The sequence below is a fragment of the Sciurus vulgaris genome (assembly GCF_902686455.1).
Source record: "Sciurus vulgaris genome assembly, chromosome: X".
NCBI lineage: Eukaryota > Metazoa > Chordata > Mammalia > Rodentia > Sciuridae > Sciurus > Sciurus vulgaris.
The window spans coordinates 34,192,707-34,212,130 of NC_136471.1; the positions used below are offsets into that span (position 1 = coordinate 34,192,707).

General features: G+C 33.1%; 1 protein-coding gene across 9 annotated transcripts in view; it reads left to right on the forward strand.

The window, feature by feature from the left end:
* Positions 1-19,424, forward strand: part of KLHL13 (kelch like family member 13) — a 181,297-nt gene that overhangs the window by 153,009 nt on the left and 8,864 nt on the right. For all 9 annotated transcript variants that reach the window (XM_079123376.1, XM_079123381.1, XM_079123383.1 and 6 more), the window contains 3 exons: positions 2,586-2,718; positions 3,257-3,453; positions 16,934-17,729. In XM_079123376.1, the coding sequence (XP_078979502.1) occupies positions 2,586-2,718; positions 3,257-3,453; positions 16,934-17,729 (1,126 nt within the window). The remainder of the gene's footprint in view (positions 1-2,585; positions 2,719-3,256; positions 3,454-16,933; positions 17,730-19,424) is intronic.

Below are 19,424 nucleotides of genomic sequence, written 5' to 3' on the forward strand. Positions count from 1 at the left end.
TCCCAAGAAAAATCAAATCTTTTAATAGGAGCTATCAAAATGTTAAAAATGCATATGTTATCTAGCCAACAACTCTATTTCTGAGAATATCTCCTACAAATATACTTACAGAAGTTTCTGTGTGTGCATGTGTCTGTATTATATACATGTGTGTGTATATATATGTACATATATATACATGTACATATATATATATATATATACATATATATATTCATTGCAGCATTGCTTGTAATTTCAAAAGTTGAGGCACAGTCCAAATGTTCAACTAGAGGGGAATGGATGAATAATTTGTGGTGTGTCCCCACTATAGAATACTTTGCATCCTCTAAGAAGAACTAATTAAACCTATGTGCAGAGAGATAGAAGATTGCACATATTATCTGCTCAAGTGAATTTTAAAATACACAGCCATGTATATGTTATCCCACTTGAGGCTGACTTTCAGTTTTAAATATTTTTTTGTATTTTGACTTTTAAAAGCATATATTTAAAGCATTTAACCTAAAAATTATTTGAGGGAGTTAAAAATAACAACAAAAACAATAAAGCTATGCCTTTTGGAGTCAAACTTTTCTCTCCAAACTCTGCCTGGGTTTCTTCACTCTTATCCTTTACCATCTACACAAATAAGCACCTTAAGCATAGTTCATTTTATTATTGGGAGAGGTTTCACAAATAAATTTCTACTTCCGAGTTAACTTGTCAACAAGGTGAAAGTTCTGCCAGTTGTGACTCTGTGGCTTTAAAGTACCAAATGATGGCTTCTGGATAAAAGTTGGTTCTTTTGTTGAATTCAAATATGCTAGTTCCTAAACTCTTCCAGCTGAGGGACGTCTTAGTTGCTTGACTGTCATACCCCACTTCAGTGTACTCATTCATTATTTCCTGATACTCACTTATATTTGAAAGGTGATTCTTGTAAACATATTACACATTATATTTCATATATGAATCTTAAAAGAGTTACTTTTTGCCTTCAGCATGAGAATATTCCCCCAAAATTGATGTCTCTTTTCCAAGATGAGCTATTATTCTTTTTCTTCTCCTTTTTTGAATAACAGGCTAACAGATGAAGTGGCGGTCATGGAGTATGTTTGTGTTTACAAAGTCAAAGGCACATTTTTGAAAGATATTTTACTTGTGAACAAAAGCATCATGGAAGCAAGACAAATATGATATATAATCCTGTTCTAAAATATATGCATAATGTAGGACTGTTTTTCATTCCCTAGAGGGAAGGTAACTGGATCAGATAATTTCTTTGTAGTTTCAGTTCTGTAGCTTCAATTGTTTACCTTAAAACATAATTTTTAAATTATAACGAGAAGTTTAGACTAAGGATTATATTATACATATATGTAGAATCAAGATTTAAAAAAATGTGTTCTTAGTATATTATACCTTTTGCTTCTTAAATCTGTGAATAATTATTTAAAATTTTACTTGTGGTCATTAAAATATGAAGTTGATTCAGTAATCCTTTATATTAGTTTTTATTGTATTACATTATTATGTTTGTACAAAGCAATTTATATCTCCATCTTCCCAATTTTTTAATAATAAATATTTCTATCTTTGAAACTACATACTCAATCTTGCCAAAATCTTCATTCTTTTGGCCTCATTATTAAATTGTATATTGCCTCTTGTTGATGCACTCTACCAGCTTGCTATAATTACTTTGAGTTTCTTATTTTTAATTGACAAAATTGTATATATCCACTGTGTACAACATGATGTTGTAAAATATGTTTACATTTTGGAATCATACTTGTATGATCTTAAAAATGTTTCATTCTCTCAAGAGTAGATCCAGAGAACTATTGTCTATTTGTTATTGGTTGGGACATTAATGGGTGTAGGTGGAAGAGCATTGTACTTAACAGAACCCTGTCTCTCTTTCAAACTATGGGTGATAGCGTGTTAATTCTCTGCTAAACCTTTAAGCATTTGGGGACAATTAAGAATCATGTTGGGGCTTCCTGGCCTCCTTTTACCAAAGATAATTAAATCTCAAACTGAAAGATAATTGGTCAAGCAGCAGCAATGTGCCATGTATTGGAATTTTTACAGCAAAGTCCTTCTCAAAGACCGAACAATCTGATTGGTAGAGTGGACTCCTATCTTGCATTTAATGTAGATAGTCTCTTCCTTTTTCTCAAAAACAGAAAATGCAAAGTATTTCATTAAAGTTCTATAATATGGCTATTAATATATTATTATGGAAAGGAGCATTGACCAGTCTAATACTCTTATTCTTTGAATGGGAAAACAGAAGATTACATGACTTTTTTTCTAAAACAAGGTATAATTTAATGTTTGTGTAAATAATTGAATTTATATACTTTCCCTATTTGTTCTTAATCTAAATAGCCCCAATTTCATCTTTTTCATATAGTGAAATGTACATATTCCTACATATCAAGAAAGCTGTTTGATTTTTTTCTTCTCTGAAGGAAATATTCTTTTGTTTTTTCTTTTTCCAAAAATGTTGTTCCACACGAATATATAAATAAAATTTTAGGCCATATATTTGCAACTTTTACCTTCAATAGTGGCTCAAATAATATTCTTGTTTACAGGGCTTTGACCAGCTTCGACTTGAAGGATTGCTTTGTGATGTGACCCTGATGCCAGGTGATACAGATGATGCCTTCCCTGTGCATAGAGTCATGATGGCATCTGCTAGTGATTACTTCAAGGCTATGTTCACAGGTAGTTTGCCTTTTTAAACTCTGCATCCACATTAAAACAATATGGAAAATTTGTATTTAAATCTTTTTATTTCTAATTTGAAATTCAGTTATTTTTTTGGTTTCAAAGGGAATGATCACCAGTGTCTATGATCATGGGTGGTGCTATACAGCTGTGCATGAAAGTCCAGCATATATGGTTGTAGATGATGCACTTTTTTCCTACCATCCATTGTTGTTTCACAGCTTTTCCTTTTCATATCTGAATGGGCCATTAGAGGCTTTGTGTCTGACTAATATAATCTTTGATCCATCAAAAGATAGGAAGTGATAAGAGAACATTTTAGAAGTACTTGCATCGTATAAGACCTCCATTAGTATAGAGATGATCTTCTTTAAGCACTCTTTTAATTGTAAAATATGCAAAAGCCTGATTCTTGTTTGAAGGCTTATACAGAAAAGACTTTTCCTTGATTTCATTGCATCTAATTAGCAGCAGAAGTGAGTTTGACCTTAATTATCCACCTTCATTTAATTGAATGTCTTTTTTTATATTTAAGGTGGAATGAAAGAACAAGATTTGATGTGCATTAAGCTTCATGGTGTGAGCAAAGTTGGTCTAAGGAAAATTATTGATTTCATTTATACTGCGAAGCTTTCTCTTAATATGGACAACCTTCAAGACACACTGGAAGCTGCCAGCTTTCTACAAATTCTGCCAGTTTTGGACTTCTGTAAAGTATTTCTCATATCTGGGGTAAGATATTTTCAGATTTTTTTTGGGTAGATTCCGGTTGTAGCCTGTTTACAGTAGGACTCACAAAAAATGTTATGTAGATATGTGCAACTTGCCAATAGAATGGTGTCACATAGTATGTGGTCTGGAAAAAAGATGAGATTAAAACAGCTGCATTTTTACAAAACAGTATCATTTAACAAAAATTTTCAGTGTCATCAAATGACATGGAATACTAATAGTGTTTGATAAAGATGTATACCTTAGCCTCTTTGATAATATTACATACCTTAATTTGGTTCTGTTCATCTTAATGATTTTACACAGTAGTCTTCTTTAATGGAATCCTACAGAAATGTAATCTGAGCTGCTAGATGTCTGTTAAAATAGGTTTGGCAACTTTTTTCCCCTCCTTTTAGTATAGGAGTTAAGATCTAGAACTAACACTTATGTGCAGACCTGTAAGGATACCAGTCTTGATTTCTTAGAAACATATTAACCAATGAAGAGTGTTTAGCCTTTTTAATGACCAATTGAGTACTTAGTAGTCACCCATTTTCTAAAGATAATCTTTTATTTTAGTTGAGACCCTTAAATTTGATTTCATGAAACTAAATGCCTGGACTATTCAAAAATATTGCCAAGATTCCAGAACACCTAGAACTAGCTTTTATGATTAAGAATTATAACAGTAGTAATTTTTTATCTATTTGTGAATTTATTATGTTGATGGATAGTACACTTTTTGGGGGGAGGGCACTAGGGATTGAACTCAGAGGCACTTGGCCTCTGAGCCACATCCCTCCAGCACTAATTTGTATTTTATTTAGAAACCATCTCACTGAGTTGCTTAGCACCTTGCTTTTGCTGAGGATGGCTTTGAACTCGTGATCCTTCTGACTTGACCTCCTGAGCTGCTGGGATTACAGGTGTATGACACTGCACCCACTTTTTATAATTGTTTTTAACTAATATAAATTTTAATATTGGTAAATAATTGCCATTAGACTTTTAAAGACTCAACAATTTTTGAACATGCACTCTTCCTTAAAACACTAAGTTTCAAGAGAGCTTTGCTTAAATTATTTTATTAATCAGATATTCCTTGTTTATCAGTTGAAGAACGGATAAAGTGGTATATACAGACACAATGTAATGTTATTTAGCCTCTAAAAAGAATGGAATTCTATCATGGATGAGCCTGGAGGACATTGTGTTAGGTGAAATAAGCTAAGCCCAGAAAGACTAGTAATATCTGTACTCACTCATATGTGGAAGCTAGAAAAGTTTACCTCATATAAGAGTAGAATAGACAGAATGAGATCCTAACTAGAATGAGATATATTCCATGCTATATAATATCAAAATGGATTCTGCTGTCATGTATAATTAAAAAGAACAAATAAAACAGAATAGAATAGAGTTTGTTAGGGGCCCAGAAGGTTAGGGGTGAGAGGGATATAGGGAGAGGTTGATTAATGGGTATAAAAATATGGTTAGAAGGAAGAATAAGTTCTAGTGGTCTATTGTAGAACAGGGTGACTATAATTAGCAATTTAATTTAGATTTTGAAACTGCTATGAGAGGATTGTGAATATTCTCACCACAAAGAAATGATAAATGGTTGAGGTGATGCAAGTTAATTAAATTACCCTGATTTGATCATTATTTAATGTGTACATGTATTGAAACATCATATGGTACCCCATAAATTTGTACAACTATTATATATCAATTAAAAATAAAATGAAAAGTATTTAAATGTTGAAAAAATTTAAAAATCAGGTACTTGTAAAGTCAAGCCAATAGCTAATTTAACTGCATTATTGAAAATGTGTTTTTTTTATATGTTTCCATTTTAGAGTACTTGAACTGCTATAATAATTACCTATAAAATTCAAAACTGATTTCTATTTTAAGGATTTTATGGCAGCATATTATATTGTAGATGTGTATCATCTTTACTTTGAAGTGAAATTTGTTAGTCTCCCACACTATTGCTTGCAGTTTGTGTGCAAAATTTCATTTTAACTTGCTGATTTTAATTCTTTTGGATAAAAACCAAGGAGTATGATAGCTGAGTCATATGATGGTTCCATTCCTAAACTTTTGAGGAATCTCTATGATTTCCAAAGTGGTTATGTCAATTTGCAGTTGACAAATGAGATAAAGAAAATGTAATTATATATATATATATATATATATATATAATATATATATAGTGTATTTTTATTTGGCCATAAAGAAGAATGAAATTATAGCATTTGCTGGTCATAGAACTGGAGAATATTATGCTAAGTGAAATAAGCCAGACTCAGAAAATTAAAGGTCAACAGTTTAATCTCATATGTAGAAGCTAGATAGAGGAGGAAAGGGAATTTTAAAAGACATCTCATGAAAATTGAAGGGAGACCAATAGATAGAGGAAGAGGATCAAGAAGGAGGGAAGAGAGGAGGGCATAGGGAAGAACCAGGGAATGAAATCTACCACATTATGCTATGTCCATATACGAATATACTGAAATGAGTCCCATATACATATATATATATAATTATAATGCACCAAAATAGTAATAGTAATATTAATAATAATAAAAAGGCAATCAGTAGTACAGCAAGCAGATCAGGGACAGGGAGGAGAGAAGGAAAAGGGAAGGTAGTAAGGAATGAGATTGATCAAATTATGTTTATATATGAATATAGCATAGTGAATCATACTACTCTGTATAATTAAATGTACAAATAAAATAAAATATTATAAAAATAAAATAAACAACACCATAATGAGTTCATTTATAGCCAGAAAAATTTATTTTAATTCTATCATATAAAGCCAGTTCCCTTAAAAGCAAATATCTTGTCTCTTTTTTTTTTTTTTTTTTTTAAGTAAGGAAAGCAGTTTAGTAGGGCAATTAAGAACATAGGTTGCTAGGGTTCAAATCCCAGCTCCGCCACTTACTAAATAGTGTAGCTTTCTTTTTTTTTTTTTTAATTTTTATTTTTTTATTTTTTTTTTTATTTTTTATTTTTATTTTATTGTAAACAAATGGGATATATGTTGCCTCTCTGTTTGTACATGGCGCAAAGGCATACCATTTGTGTAATCATAAATCCACATACAGTAATGTTGTTTGATTCATTCTGTTATTTTTTCCCCTTCCCCCCACCCCTCCCACCCCTCTTTACCCTCTATACAGTACTTTCTTCCTCCATACTTGCCCCCCTCCCTAACCCTAACTCTAACCCTAACACTAACCCTTCCCTCCCCCCCATTATGTGTCATCCTCCACTTATTAGCGATATCATTCGTCCCTTGTCTTTTTGAGATTGGCTTATCTCACTTAGCATGATATTCTCCAATTTCATCCATTTGCCTGCAAATGCCATAATTTTGTCATTCTTTATGGCTGAGTAATATTCCATTGTGTATATATACCACAGTTTCTTTATCCACTCGTCAATTGAAGGGCATCTAGGTTGGTTCCATAGTCTGGCTATTGTGAATTGAGCAGCTATGAACATTGATGTGGCTGTATCTCTGTAGTATGCTGATTTTAGATCCTTTGGGTATAGGCCAAGGAGTGGGATAGCTGGGTCAAATGGAGGGTCCATTCCAAGTTTTCTAAGGAATCTCCACACTGCTTTCCAGAGTGGCTGCACTAATTTGCAGCCCCACCAGCAATGTATGAGTGTACCTTTCTCCCCACATCCTCGCCAACACCTGTTGCTTATATTTTTGATAATCGTCATTCTAATTGGGGTGAGATGGAATCTTAGGGTGGTTTTGATTTGCATTTCTCTTATTACTAGAGATGTTGAACATTTTTTCATATGTTTATTGATTGCTTGTTCATCTTCTTCTGTGAAGTGTCTGTTCATTTCCTTAGCCCATTTGTCGATTGGATTATTTGTATTGTTGGTGTAGAGTTTTTTGAGTTCTTTATAGATTCTGGAGATTAGTGCTCTATCTGAAGTATGATTGGCAAAGATATTCTCCCACTCTGTAGGCTCTTTCTTCACGTAACTGATAGTTTCCTTTGCTGAGAGAAAGCTTTTTAGTTTGAATCTATTCCAGTTATTGATTCTTGCTTTTATTTCTTGTGCTATGGGAGTCCTGTTGAAGAAGTCTGGTCCTAGGCCGACATGTTGAAGATCGGGACCTACTTTTTCTTCTATAATCTGCAGAGTCTCTGGTCTGATTCCAAGGTCCTTAATCCATTTTGAGTTGAGTTTTGTGCAGGGTGAGAGATATGGGTTTAGTTTCATTCTGTTGCATATGGATTTCCAATTCTCCCAGCACCATTTGTTGAAGAGGCTATCTTTTCTCCATTGCATATTTTTGGCGCCTTTGTCTAGTATTAGAAAGTTGTATTTATTTGGGTTTGTGTCCGTGTCCTCTATTCTGTACCATTGATCTACCTGTCTATTTTGGTACCAGTACCATGCCGTCTTTGTTACTATTGCTTTGTAATAAAGTTGAAGTTCGGGTATTGCGATACCCCCTGCTTCATTTTTCCTGCGAAGGATTGCTTTAGCTATTCTGGGTTTCTTATTCTTCCAGATGAATTCTACAAAATCTTTAAAGAAGAGCTCATTCCAATACTTCTCAAAGTATTCCATGAAATAGAAGAGGAGGGTACCCTCCCAAACTCATTCTATGAAACCAATATTACCCTGATACCCAAGCCAGACAGAGATAAATCGAGGAAAGAAAACTTCAGACCGATATCATTAATGAACATTGACGCAAAAATTCTCAATAAAATTTTAGCAAATCGCATACAAAAATATATTAAAAAGATAGTGCACCACGATCAAGTGGGTTTTATCCCAGGGATGCAAGGTTGGTTCAACATCCGGAAATCAATAAATGTAATTCACCATATCAATAGACTTAAAGTCAAGAACCACATGATTATTTCAATAGATGCAGAAAAAGCATTTGATAAAATACAACACCCCTTCATGCTCAAAACACTAGAAAAAATAGGGATAGTGGGAACATTCCTTAACATTGTAAAGGCCATCTATGCTAAGCCCATGGCTAATATCATTCTAAACGGTGAAAAACTGAAAGCATTCCCCCTAAAAACTGGAACAAGACAGGGATGCCCTCTTTCACCACTCCTATTCAATATCGTTCTTGAGACTCTAGTCAGAGCAATTAGACAGACCAAGGAAATTAAAGGAATACGAATAGGAAAAGAAGAACTCAAACTATCCCTATTTGCGGATGATATGATTATATACTTAGAGGAACCAGGAAATTCCACCAGAAAACTCTTAGAACTCATAAGTGAATTCAGTAAAGTGGCAGGTTACAAGATCAATGCTCATAAATCCAATGCATTTTTATACATAAGTGAGGAATCCTCAGAAAGAGAAATTATGAAAACTACCCCATTCACCATAGCATCGAAAAAAATAAAATACTTGGGAATCAATCTCACAAAAGAGGTAAAAGACCTCTACAATGAGAACTACAGAACACTAAAGAAAGAAATCGAAGAAAACCTTAGAAGATGGAAAGATCTCCCATGTTCTTGGATAGGCCGAATTAATACTGTCAAAATGGCCATACTACCAAAAGTGCTATACAGATTCAATGCAATCCCAATTAAAATCCCAATGACGTACCTTACAGAAATAGAGCAAGCAACCATGAAATTCATCTTGTCTCTTTTTTTGTGGCACTGACATCATATAATGACTTCAAGTTACATTCAACTTTTATTGAATGTATTTTTAAAAATGTCTCAATTCCAATACTTAATCTGGAAGTAATACCTAAAAGTTCACACTTATAGATTAATATTGTTTTATACTGATCTCAGGATTACTTGGTCATCCTGAGCCAAACTTGGGGCAGTGCCATGATTTTTTTAGAAATAATCGTTAACAAGAATACAGAGGCTTAATACTTAACAACTTTAGATATTGGATGTGATCAATTCCCTTACCTGAAAGAAGATCACAAAACTGAATAATATGCTATAAATATTATGTACATATGATATATATGTTTCATTTATATATGTATATTATATATATATATATATATAACTTACAAAAAAGAAACTTTCAATAGTGTAGTTAAATTAGCCATTGACTGAGTTTATAAGTGCTGAGGTCTGTGTGTGTTCAATTAATGTATTATTGTGAAAGTAATAGATAAGAATTTTGTTGTAGATAACTTTTAAAAGCAGTTTTATTTAAAGATGAGATCACTGTAATTTTGTAATTTTAACAAATTTCCAATTATTAGATGTTCCTTAACCTACCTGAAACATTTATTATAACTGTGTGTTTTAACTCTTTGGAAGTTTCCTCATTTTATGAACACTCAATATTACTTTAAGGATTATATTCTTCATTCCCAGTATCCTCTGCAGACATCCTAAAACCCACTTTTAATGGAGAAAGGGCTTCTGCCTGGCAAAGCTTGCTTGTGGTATAGTTTATCCCTGTCTTCTTTAATTTTAGGACTTTCTTGCCTATGAATATTTTAGGAGACACCTCTTTGCTTAGCATCATTATACATCTATCCTTCATCCTATTTGCTGAAGACATGTCTGTGTGCTTTTATAGTGGGAATCTTCTCTCTTAGAATCTATGATAGTTCTTTTAGAAACTTTAGTAGATTTTTAGTTTTAGGAACGTGAAATTTAACTTTCCCTTTGTTTTTTTAATACATCATTTCTTAATTATGCCTATGTTCAACTTTGCTCTATTTATTTCCCCTTTCCTTCTTAGTAATCAAGTTTCTAAAGGAAAAACAGCACTCTTTGGTACCTTTTCTACTTAAGAGAACTGAAAGTTTCAAGATACTGTAAATGTTATACCAGAAAATTTTTAAGTTGTCCCATGAACTAAGTTATGGATAATTTTTTTAAATATAATGATCATATATTTTAACAATTGTGTGCTGAAATCAAATGTTTTGGAGGAAAAAGACTATGTTTTTAATGATATAGTGAGATTATAGCTCACATAACCAAAACACTACTTGGATTTGAAATTTTAAAAGGAAAAATTTCTTTTTAATGCATTTCTATTTTATCTCATTCTTAATCATTTGTGTGAACGAAGAAGAGCAATGGTACATAAAATGTGACTTGACAACACAGAAAGCATTTTACATGATAGTTTTGAATATGATAGTAAAGTTATTCTTGTCTTTGGGATAGAAATATCAGTTATCTGGGGCTGGTATGGTAGCTTAGTGGTACAGCACTTGCCTAGCATGTATGAGGCACTGGTTTGATCCTCAGTACCACATAAAAACAAACAAATAAAATAAAGATATTGTGTCCATCTACAACTAATAAAATTAATTAAAAAAAAAGAAATTCCAGTTATCTACAAGAAAGATTCAGACTCAATAGAGGAACCAATCCTATACCTAACTTTGCCATCTTTTGCAGTAATAATTTTTCTCTTAGGGTGGTAATTAGTATTATAGCTTATGGGATCTGGCATTTTTGTTTATGTTGTCTTATTTTCTTGATAGTTTTGGAAAAGAGAACTAGGAACTGAATAGAAAAAGGATGACAGTTATGGGTATAAAGCATAGGAGGTAAAAATTTCTGTAAAACTAAAAACACTTTTATATAGTATAAAAAAATGAAAAATGCCTTTCTTTAGTCATATAACTTTAAAAGTTGTATTTGCTTTCGTCCTTAGACATTGTATAACCACAACATGCTAAATATTTTTCAGTCATTCCCTGTTTTATAAAATGGTTGGAGTTATAGTTTTTACTTGTCATTTTTGTGGAATCTGGAAATTTTAGCATCTTTCATTTGCATCCTTATTGTTTTGGAGGATAGCAGGCTGGCTCAAAAAATAAACTCAATTTAATATTAGGTTGCTGTTATAGGATGCTTGTAATTGAACTAGGTATATTACAATTTGAATATACAGCATAAACAAAAGAATAAGGTTAAGAAAGAAACCATTTTGTTTCTATACAAAGGCATATTTAATCAGAGAATACAGGTACCTTACTGCTTTAGACTTGGTGATCCTCTTTATTTAAAATAGTTTTAAGCTGGGCACGTTGGCTCATGTATGTAATCCCAGCAATTTGGAAAGCAAAGGCAAAGAATGGCCAGTTCCAGCCTAGCCTTGGTAACTTGGTGAGATACTGCCTCAAAATAAAAAATAAAAGACTGGGGATATAACTCAGTGGTAAAGCATCCCTGGGTTTGATCTGCAGTACTGAAAAAAGAGTTTTATTTTTCACTCTTAATACAGGTATATCACTAGTTCTACGTGTGTGTTTATTATTAGCAATAGGAGCGGAGGGCTCACAATGAAATGGAAAGAAATCTTATGGATGGGACTGGAGGTAATAAAAAGTTGGAAACAAAATAAAGGAAATACGTATGTGGAAGACAGACAAAAAGCAGAGGAAAAGGGAAAACAGGGTTCTCTCAAGGGAAAATGAATCAGAAATCATTGGAAAAAGACAATTTATTTTGCTTTTGGGATATTCTTTTTGATATATGGATTCCTTGTGTAGTGTATATGTATTTCATTCCTTGGATTTCATTTAAATCGGATTTATCCATAAATAGATAATGTCTTTTAAGAAAATAATAGATAGGTCTTTTAAGAAAATAATTCAACTTTGGGGAGATTTAAGTTAGAGAAATTGTTGCTTATGTAACTAGAGTAAGTAGTGAACAAAAACTTTTCCCCTTCCCATTAAACCAGTCTTGGCTTCCTTATTTCCAGGGCTGATATTGAGTAAGTATCCAGGTGGCCCCATAATGGTTGTTTATGGTCATCTATCTATTCTGTTTGGTTGGTACCCATACAAACTGGCTGCTAAATATTCTATCATCCCTGTCTATAACCTTGACCACCCATTCTTGCCCATCTGCCATCTGTGACTCTGTATGGGAAGAAGTCGTCTGACCTGGTCTCAGACTACTTCAGCACCAGAGAAACCATTATAAAAGACAAACATTGCATTCAATAAGAGAAGTGCATTCAGAGCACAAAATGGTGGATTCCTCAAGCTGGAGACACCATCAGCATTCACTTCAAAAGGCATTTCGAAACTGAAGAGAGACACAGAGAGGTACTTTGTTTTTATTCATCCCTTTGTCTAATTTTTTTGTGTGGTGCTAGGGATTGAACCTAGGGCCTCTCATGCGCTAGGCAAGCCCGCTGAGTTACATCCCCAGCAACTCCTTTGTTCTTCTTGTAAAAAAATGTTTCCTCCTTGTGTCCTGTGATGTTCTCACCTATGGGAGGAGGTCTGAGAAAAAATGCCTGTTATATCTTCTGCCCACCTCCAGAGTAGCTTATTCTTCTATGTGTTTTTTGGTGGGCATGCTTCTTTTTCTTCATTGTTTGCATTGTATGGCAGGGTGCTATTTTAATAACCTAGACAGTACTCAGAATAATTTTGTACATTGAATGACTGAGGAGTCCCCCAAATTTTGCCAGATTTCTTAGTCTTTGTTTATCCCTTGAGAGTATAAAAGCAGATACTCATTTTGTTGTCTTATGGGAATATTATTGTATAAAACACTGATCTTTAACAAATTAATATTATAGATTTCTGATGAAATCTGCCATTGAAATATCAAATTATGTTAATGGCAGTGTTTAGGTACATTAGATGCAATTTGAATAGTACATCAGTAGTCAGTACTAGTATATTAATGAGAATACCACTTGTAAAATTATGATGTTGGCACTGCCTTAGGATGACCATGAAGATTGCTTGGTTACAATATAATAGTGTATAATAATTTTTGTCAGGGGGACTTAAATGTGCACTTGTTTATTTTCAAAACATTTTATAGGTTCTCATATGCGTTTGAGGAATTTTGTCCTTTTTGTGCTGCTCTAGCCTTTTAAATGCCAATATAATTATTTGGATTAACTTCTGTTATAACTCTGTTTTTTCAAATGTACTTTTGGAATTTTGGCCAGGTTTTCAGATGGAATTAGATGAATTAAGATGAAATTAGAGTTCTTTCTACTTAGGAATCTTGAAAATAATCTTTAAGCTTCATATTTTATATTTTCAATGTGTAATGTAACCTATTATATACATACATTGTATTGTGTTGCAGCACATACTCATTTCGTAATGCCATCTAATCTAAATGTTTGGAGATTTGTTATTTGAGGCAATTTTAAGAATCATTACTGATTTTGAAAGTTCTCAACACCTAGAAATGATAAACATCTGAGGAGATAAATATGTTTAAACTAATCTAAACATTTTGCAATGTAGATTATTATTGAAACATTACATGGTACCCCATTAATATGTACATTTTTTTTTGTTTTTAGGTATCAGTTAAAAGTAAAAAATAATGACTGTGAAGTGGGTTTGAAATGAACCATGATAGAATAATCCTGTATTTTGCAAAATTATTCATCATTTTCCATCATTTTTGGTCTGCTTATATCATTATCCATTATTCTAGACTTTCCTTTTTTAATCCCTGTATTTTATGATTAATGTTTTACCTTTGGGTATATGCACTTAATGAAAATTCACTTTCTAGTACATATTTTTCCTATGTGACTCATTTTTAAATGAGCAAGATTCTAGTAATTTACTATGTTAATTTAACAGGTATTCCACTTTTAATTCATTCTACCATTGCAAATTTAATTTTTATTTTTGATATTCATAGATTTTTATCTTTTCTATATACCCTGTGATAGCCATTGTACATGAACTGTGAACAATACTTAGTTCTATAAAGAATATGATAGAAGGTTATAAAATACATTGTTGCAAATTTTAGGAAGAGGGTAGGGAGCTATGTGTATTGACTAAATAGATTGTCAAAAATTTTCCAGTTCTGTACATTAGTACATATGAGTGTGCTGATATATTAGAAGGTATTTTACAGATGCCACTAAGTAAAAGGTAAGTCTTATTCTCCTAATATTTTAATAATGTTTTTTCTCTTGGATAAAGTTGAGGAGGTTAAAATAGAAAGATTTCATCTTACCTCACTTAGAATGGCTATTATCAAGAATATAAGCAACAATATGTTGGCGAGGATGTGGAGAAAAAGGTCCAGTCATACATTGCTGGTGGGGTTGCATATTGGTGCAGCCACTCTGAAAAGCAGCGTGGAGATTCCTTAGAAAACTTGTAATGGAACCAACATTTGACCCAGTTTTCCCACTCCTTGGCCTATACCCAAAGGACTTAAAATCAGCATACTACAGAGATGCAGCCACATCAATGTATATAGCAGCTCAATTCACAATAGCTAGATTGTGGAACCAACCTAGATGCCCTTCAATTGATGAATGGATAAAGAAACTGTGGTATACATACACAACGGACTATTACTCAGCCATAAAGAATAATAAAATTATGGCATTTGCAGGCAAATGGATGGAGTTGGAGAATATCAAACTAAGTGAGATGCCAGTCCCAAAACACCAAAGGCTGAATGTTTTCTCTGATAAGTGGATGATGATACATAATCATGGCAGGGAGGGGATAAGGGAAGAATGGAGGAAGGATGGATTGTGTAGAGGGAGATGAGGGGTGGGGAGCGGGTATGGTGAAGGGAAGATAGTGGACTGAGACAGACATCATTACCCTATGTACATGTATGATTACACAAATGGTGTGACTACATCATGTATAACCATAGAAATGAAAAATCGTACCCGATTTGTGTACGATGAATCAAAAAAAGTATTAAACACCTTAATTCTATTTCTAAATTTTACTACTTGGTTGCTGATCTTAATCTTGGTCTATTTTAGAAGGTATAAATTTAGATTTAAATTCAATGGCTAACAACTAGTGATCTCATTTTGCTCATTCAAAGTTTCCATTCCTTTTTTTTATTGGTGTTCCTATCACTAATGATGAGAATCTGCATACTTAGAAATTATATTTGTATTGTCATCAACTTTTACTTATCAATATTAGTAAATATATTTAAAAGTGCAAATTACCTTTTCTTGGGGAAGGGCTATTTCTAACTTGCTTTGGGAAGTAGATCCCTTATTTTAAACAGGAATTCCTTCTACCTAGGGTTATTGGGGCAATTAAGTGTTAACTCTAATTCCATTTATACAACTTAAAATTGTATCAGACCTGAACCTACCAGTCATAAGTGGATGAAAATGCACTTTTATTGTTCATATTAGAAATCCAAGGTATAGTGTTTAATTATGCGTTTCTAGAGGCCCATAGTTTCTTAATTTATTTTCCTACTTCTTTTATGTTAGAATAATGTTTTAGGTATATATATAGCTACCAATAGAAAAAGCAATTCGATATTTTCAAGAAGTTTGTAAAGCAAATCAATTGCTTAAAAGAGTACAAATTCTTCCTGAGTAATAAATCCAGGAAAATAGCCATATATGTTAATTTCAGAGCTTTAAGTACTGTAACATCCTAACTGAACTGTTATTTTATGCAGAGGAATTTTACTTTTACCTCCATTTCAATTTTTAAATGAAATGTCAGTAGAAGAATTAGCTGGTTTTAAGCATCTAAACATCTGCTAACAATAGTTAGAAGGTTAACAGTACATAGATGAATTTTGTGTGACGTATTGAATACACACCCTGACAAAATTAAAAATACATGCACATATACATATTTGAGTCCTTTGTCTATGACCTGTCTCTGTGTTTGCATATACACATACTGACATTTGTATGGTGGGCTTGCTTATGTGAATTTTTCTCGCATTACATTTGCTGATATAATTTTCCTATTTTTCCTTTTGGTCCATTTTTAGACATTGAAAAGAGGTCCTGCTGAGGAAGGACCCTTCTAAACTTCCTTCTTTTGCCAGCTCTTTTCCTTAATAGTGAGATTTAGTCTGTGCTGGGGACATCATTCTGGGTTCATTTTAACTCCAAACAGAGCTATAATATGCTGAGAGTAAGAGAGTGGCTAAGTAAAGGTACATTTCCCAGATACAAGCAATATATACCTCAAACCAATCTGCATGAATGATATAGGTACATCATTCCTGCCTTCAAGGAACCCATATGAATGATACTCACGTGATGCCTGTTGACATGAAAGGAAAATTGAGGAATTGGAGTTTTTCTATTTGTATATCTGCTAGCTGTGTGGTACTTTTAAGAATTATGACTGAGAAGTGAAAAGAAAGGAACCATAATAAAAATAACCCTCTGTTTTCCCAAATTTTCCACCTGGCAAAATTTTTATCGGTATTTTTTTCTGTGTGGAGTGGGGTACTTTTTGAAGAGAAAACTCTTTTGGCCACAGTCAAGTTTTAATATTATTTCTTAGATAAACTTCTACTCACTGATCATTGTCTCTTAGTCACCTTTATACTGAATTAGGTGGTCATTTGCATATTCATTTTAGATAATTGATGCACTTAGATAAAAATTTTATTTGCCTCTGTATGAACAGTGAAAAGCATAACTCTTATTTTAGAACAGGTATTTGTGTGATTGGAATGACTGTCAAGAAAGTAGCCATGTTTGAATTTTTTTATTGGTTTAATAGGTCACTTTAGACAATTGTGTCGAAGTTGGGCGGATTGCCAATACCTACAATCTGACAGAAGTGGATAAATACGTTAACAGTTTTGTCTTAAAGAATTTTCCTGCGTTGCTGAGTACCGGGGAGTTCTTAAAACTCCCTTTCGAGCGTCTTGCCTTTGTGCTTTCCAGTAATAGCCTTAAGCATTGCACTGAACTTGAGCTCTTTAAGGCTACCTGTCGCTGGCTTCGCCTGGAAGAGCCTCGGATGGACTTTGCTGCAAAATTAATGAAGAACATACGATTTCCACTGATGACACCACAGGAGCTCATTAATTATGTGCAAACGGTGGATTTCATGAGAACTGACAATACTTGCGTGAATTTGCTTTTGGAAGCCAGCAATTACCAAATGATGCCATATATGCAGCCAGTTATGCAGTCAGACAGGACTGCCATTCGGTCTGACACCACTCATTTGGTTACCCTAGGAGGAGTGCTGAGACAGCAGCTGGTTGTCAGTAAGGAATTGCGCATGTATGATGAAAAAGCCCATGAGTGGAAGTCCCTAGCCCCCATGGATGCCCCAAGGTACCAGCATGGCATTGCTGTCATTGGAAATTTCCTCTATGTCGTTGGTGGACAGAGTAATTATGACACAAAAGGAAAAACAGCAGTTGATACAGTGTTCAGATTTGATCCTCGATATAATAAATGGATGCAAGTTGCATCTTTAAATGAAAAGCGCACCTTCTTCCACCTAAGTGCCCTCAAAGGATATCTGTATGCGGTTGGTGGGCGAAATGCAGCTGGGGAACTGCGTAAGTATACTTGTTTACTTGATGCATAGAAACCAATTTCTTTTTTTTCCCAGAAATCCATTTTGAATCATAAAGTAAGCATCTTGGTACAAGTAAAGACAAAATGTAGCTAGGGTTTCATTTTAATACAATTTTTCTTTAAAAATATCAGAGACCATCTGTATGGTTTGTCTGGGCAGATATAGTTGGCCAGAGTACAAATTTTATCTTTTTAATATGTGGATATGTTGCAGATTATTTCATTTATGCAGGATATATAGTTTTCATCTTGAAAATTCAACTAAAAAGTACATTCAATTAAATTCTAATAGAACCTTGGGCAGGAGTTTGGCATGTTTCTTCATTTTGGAGTTTTAAAAGCCCACAGGATATTTTACTGAACAGGTTAGAATCCTTCTTTCTAGAGGATTGACTTTTGTTGTTTCTCCATTTCCATAGTTTGGCATCTTTTAGAAGCTATGCAGTAAGATAATGTTCTTTATAGATTAAGTGTACAAAGTTCAATATTATATAAAATTTATTTATGGTATTATGATTTGTGACTTTTAGTTTTAAAATTTATTCTCTTGTCGAAATGCCAGTTTCCTTCATTGTAAACTGATCTAGTAAGCTATTCATTGGTTATCTGCTGTCTTTCTAAAACTGTTCATAAGTAAACTTGCACATAAAAATAATTTGACTAAATAAATTAAACTTAAAAGGTATAATTTTGTTATTTAAGACTAAATGGGAGAATATAGCTTTTCCAGAAAGAAAATCAGGTAGACTGCATTTTATATTGTGACACATATCTGTGATTACTATTATTTTTTTACCCATCTTCTTTTATTCTCTGTTGAAGAGTTCTTGTAGTTGGCCAATATTCCAGGCTCTATAATACTGGGGAAGATCAACATATTTTCCACATATTGAAATTGGCTTTGGATAAATTCAGAGTACTTTTCAGAATCTTTTCTCCCCAATATTCTAAGAAATGAAAGGTAGTTGAATGGATATGAGCTATGTTATTTATTGAGGAAAAGAACTACTCTCAGCTCCTATGCTTTCTTTGTTTTAAAACCCCTTCTAGTTAGTGACATGGTCTTAATGTTACTCATCTTTTTCACCCAGTTTTCCCCCTCGTTGTTACCATATATTTCCGCTAAGGGCTGACTTTTTAGAGTTTTGTACTAGGTGGCATGATCACCAGGTACATACATTTCCTAACATATTTTATTAATCAGACACTTAAAAGCATTTGAGGCATTAGTAACTTCAGTGGAGAATTGTCATTTTGGGTCTCCTCAGTCAACCCACACATATTATTTTCATGTTATTTTACTATGTAAATTCATGGTATGTGAAAATATCCAGATGATGCAAGTAGCAATTTTTGTGGTTTCTTAGAAATGCAACCAGTGTATGATCTTTAAAATTTCACAAATTATAGGTCATTAACTCAGGCAGTCAGTGGTTATTTTGAAAATTTTATTCTCAAAGGAAATACCTTCTCTTTTTCCAAAATCAGTGCTTGTTTGTTAATGTTATCACCAGTGTTAATATGCAGTGACTAAATTTTTAATATATTGTTTCTAATATTAATTAGGAGCCTTACACTTCTGGGATTTATCATCTTCAGGCCAAGGAGAGTCATTACGTAAATCTTAAGAGTTAAGATTACCCCTTTTTCTTTGAATTTTTCTCATGTTGTGCCCA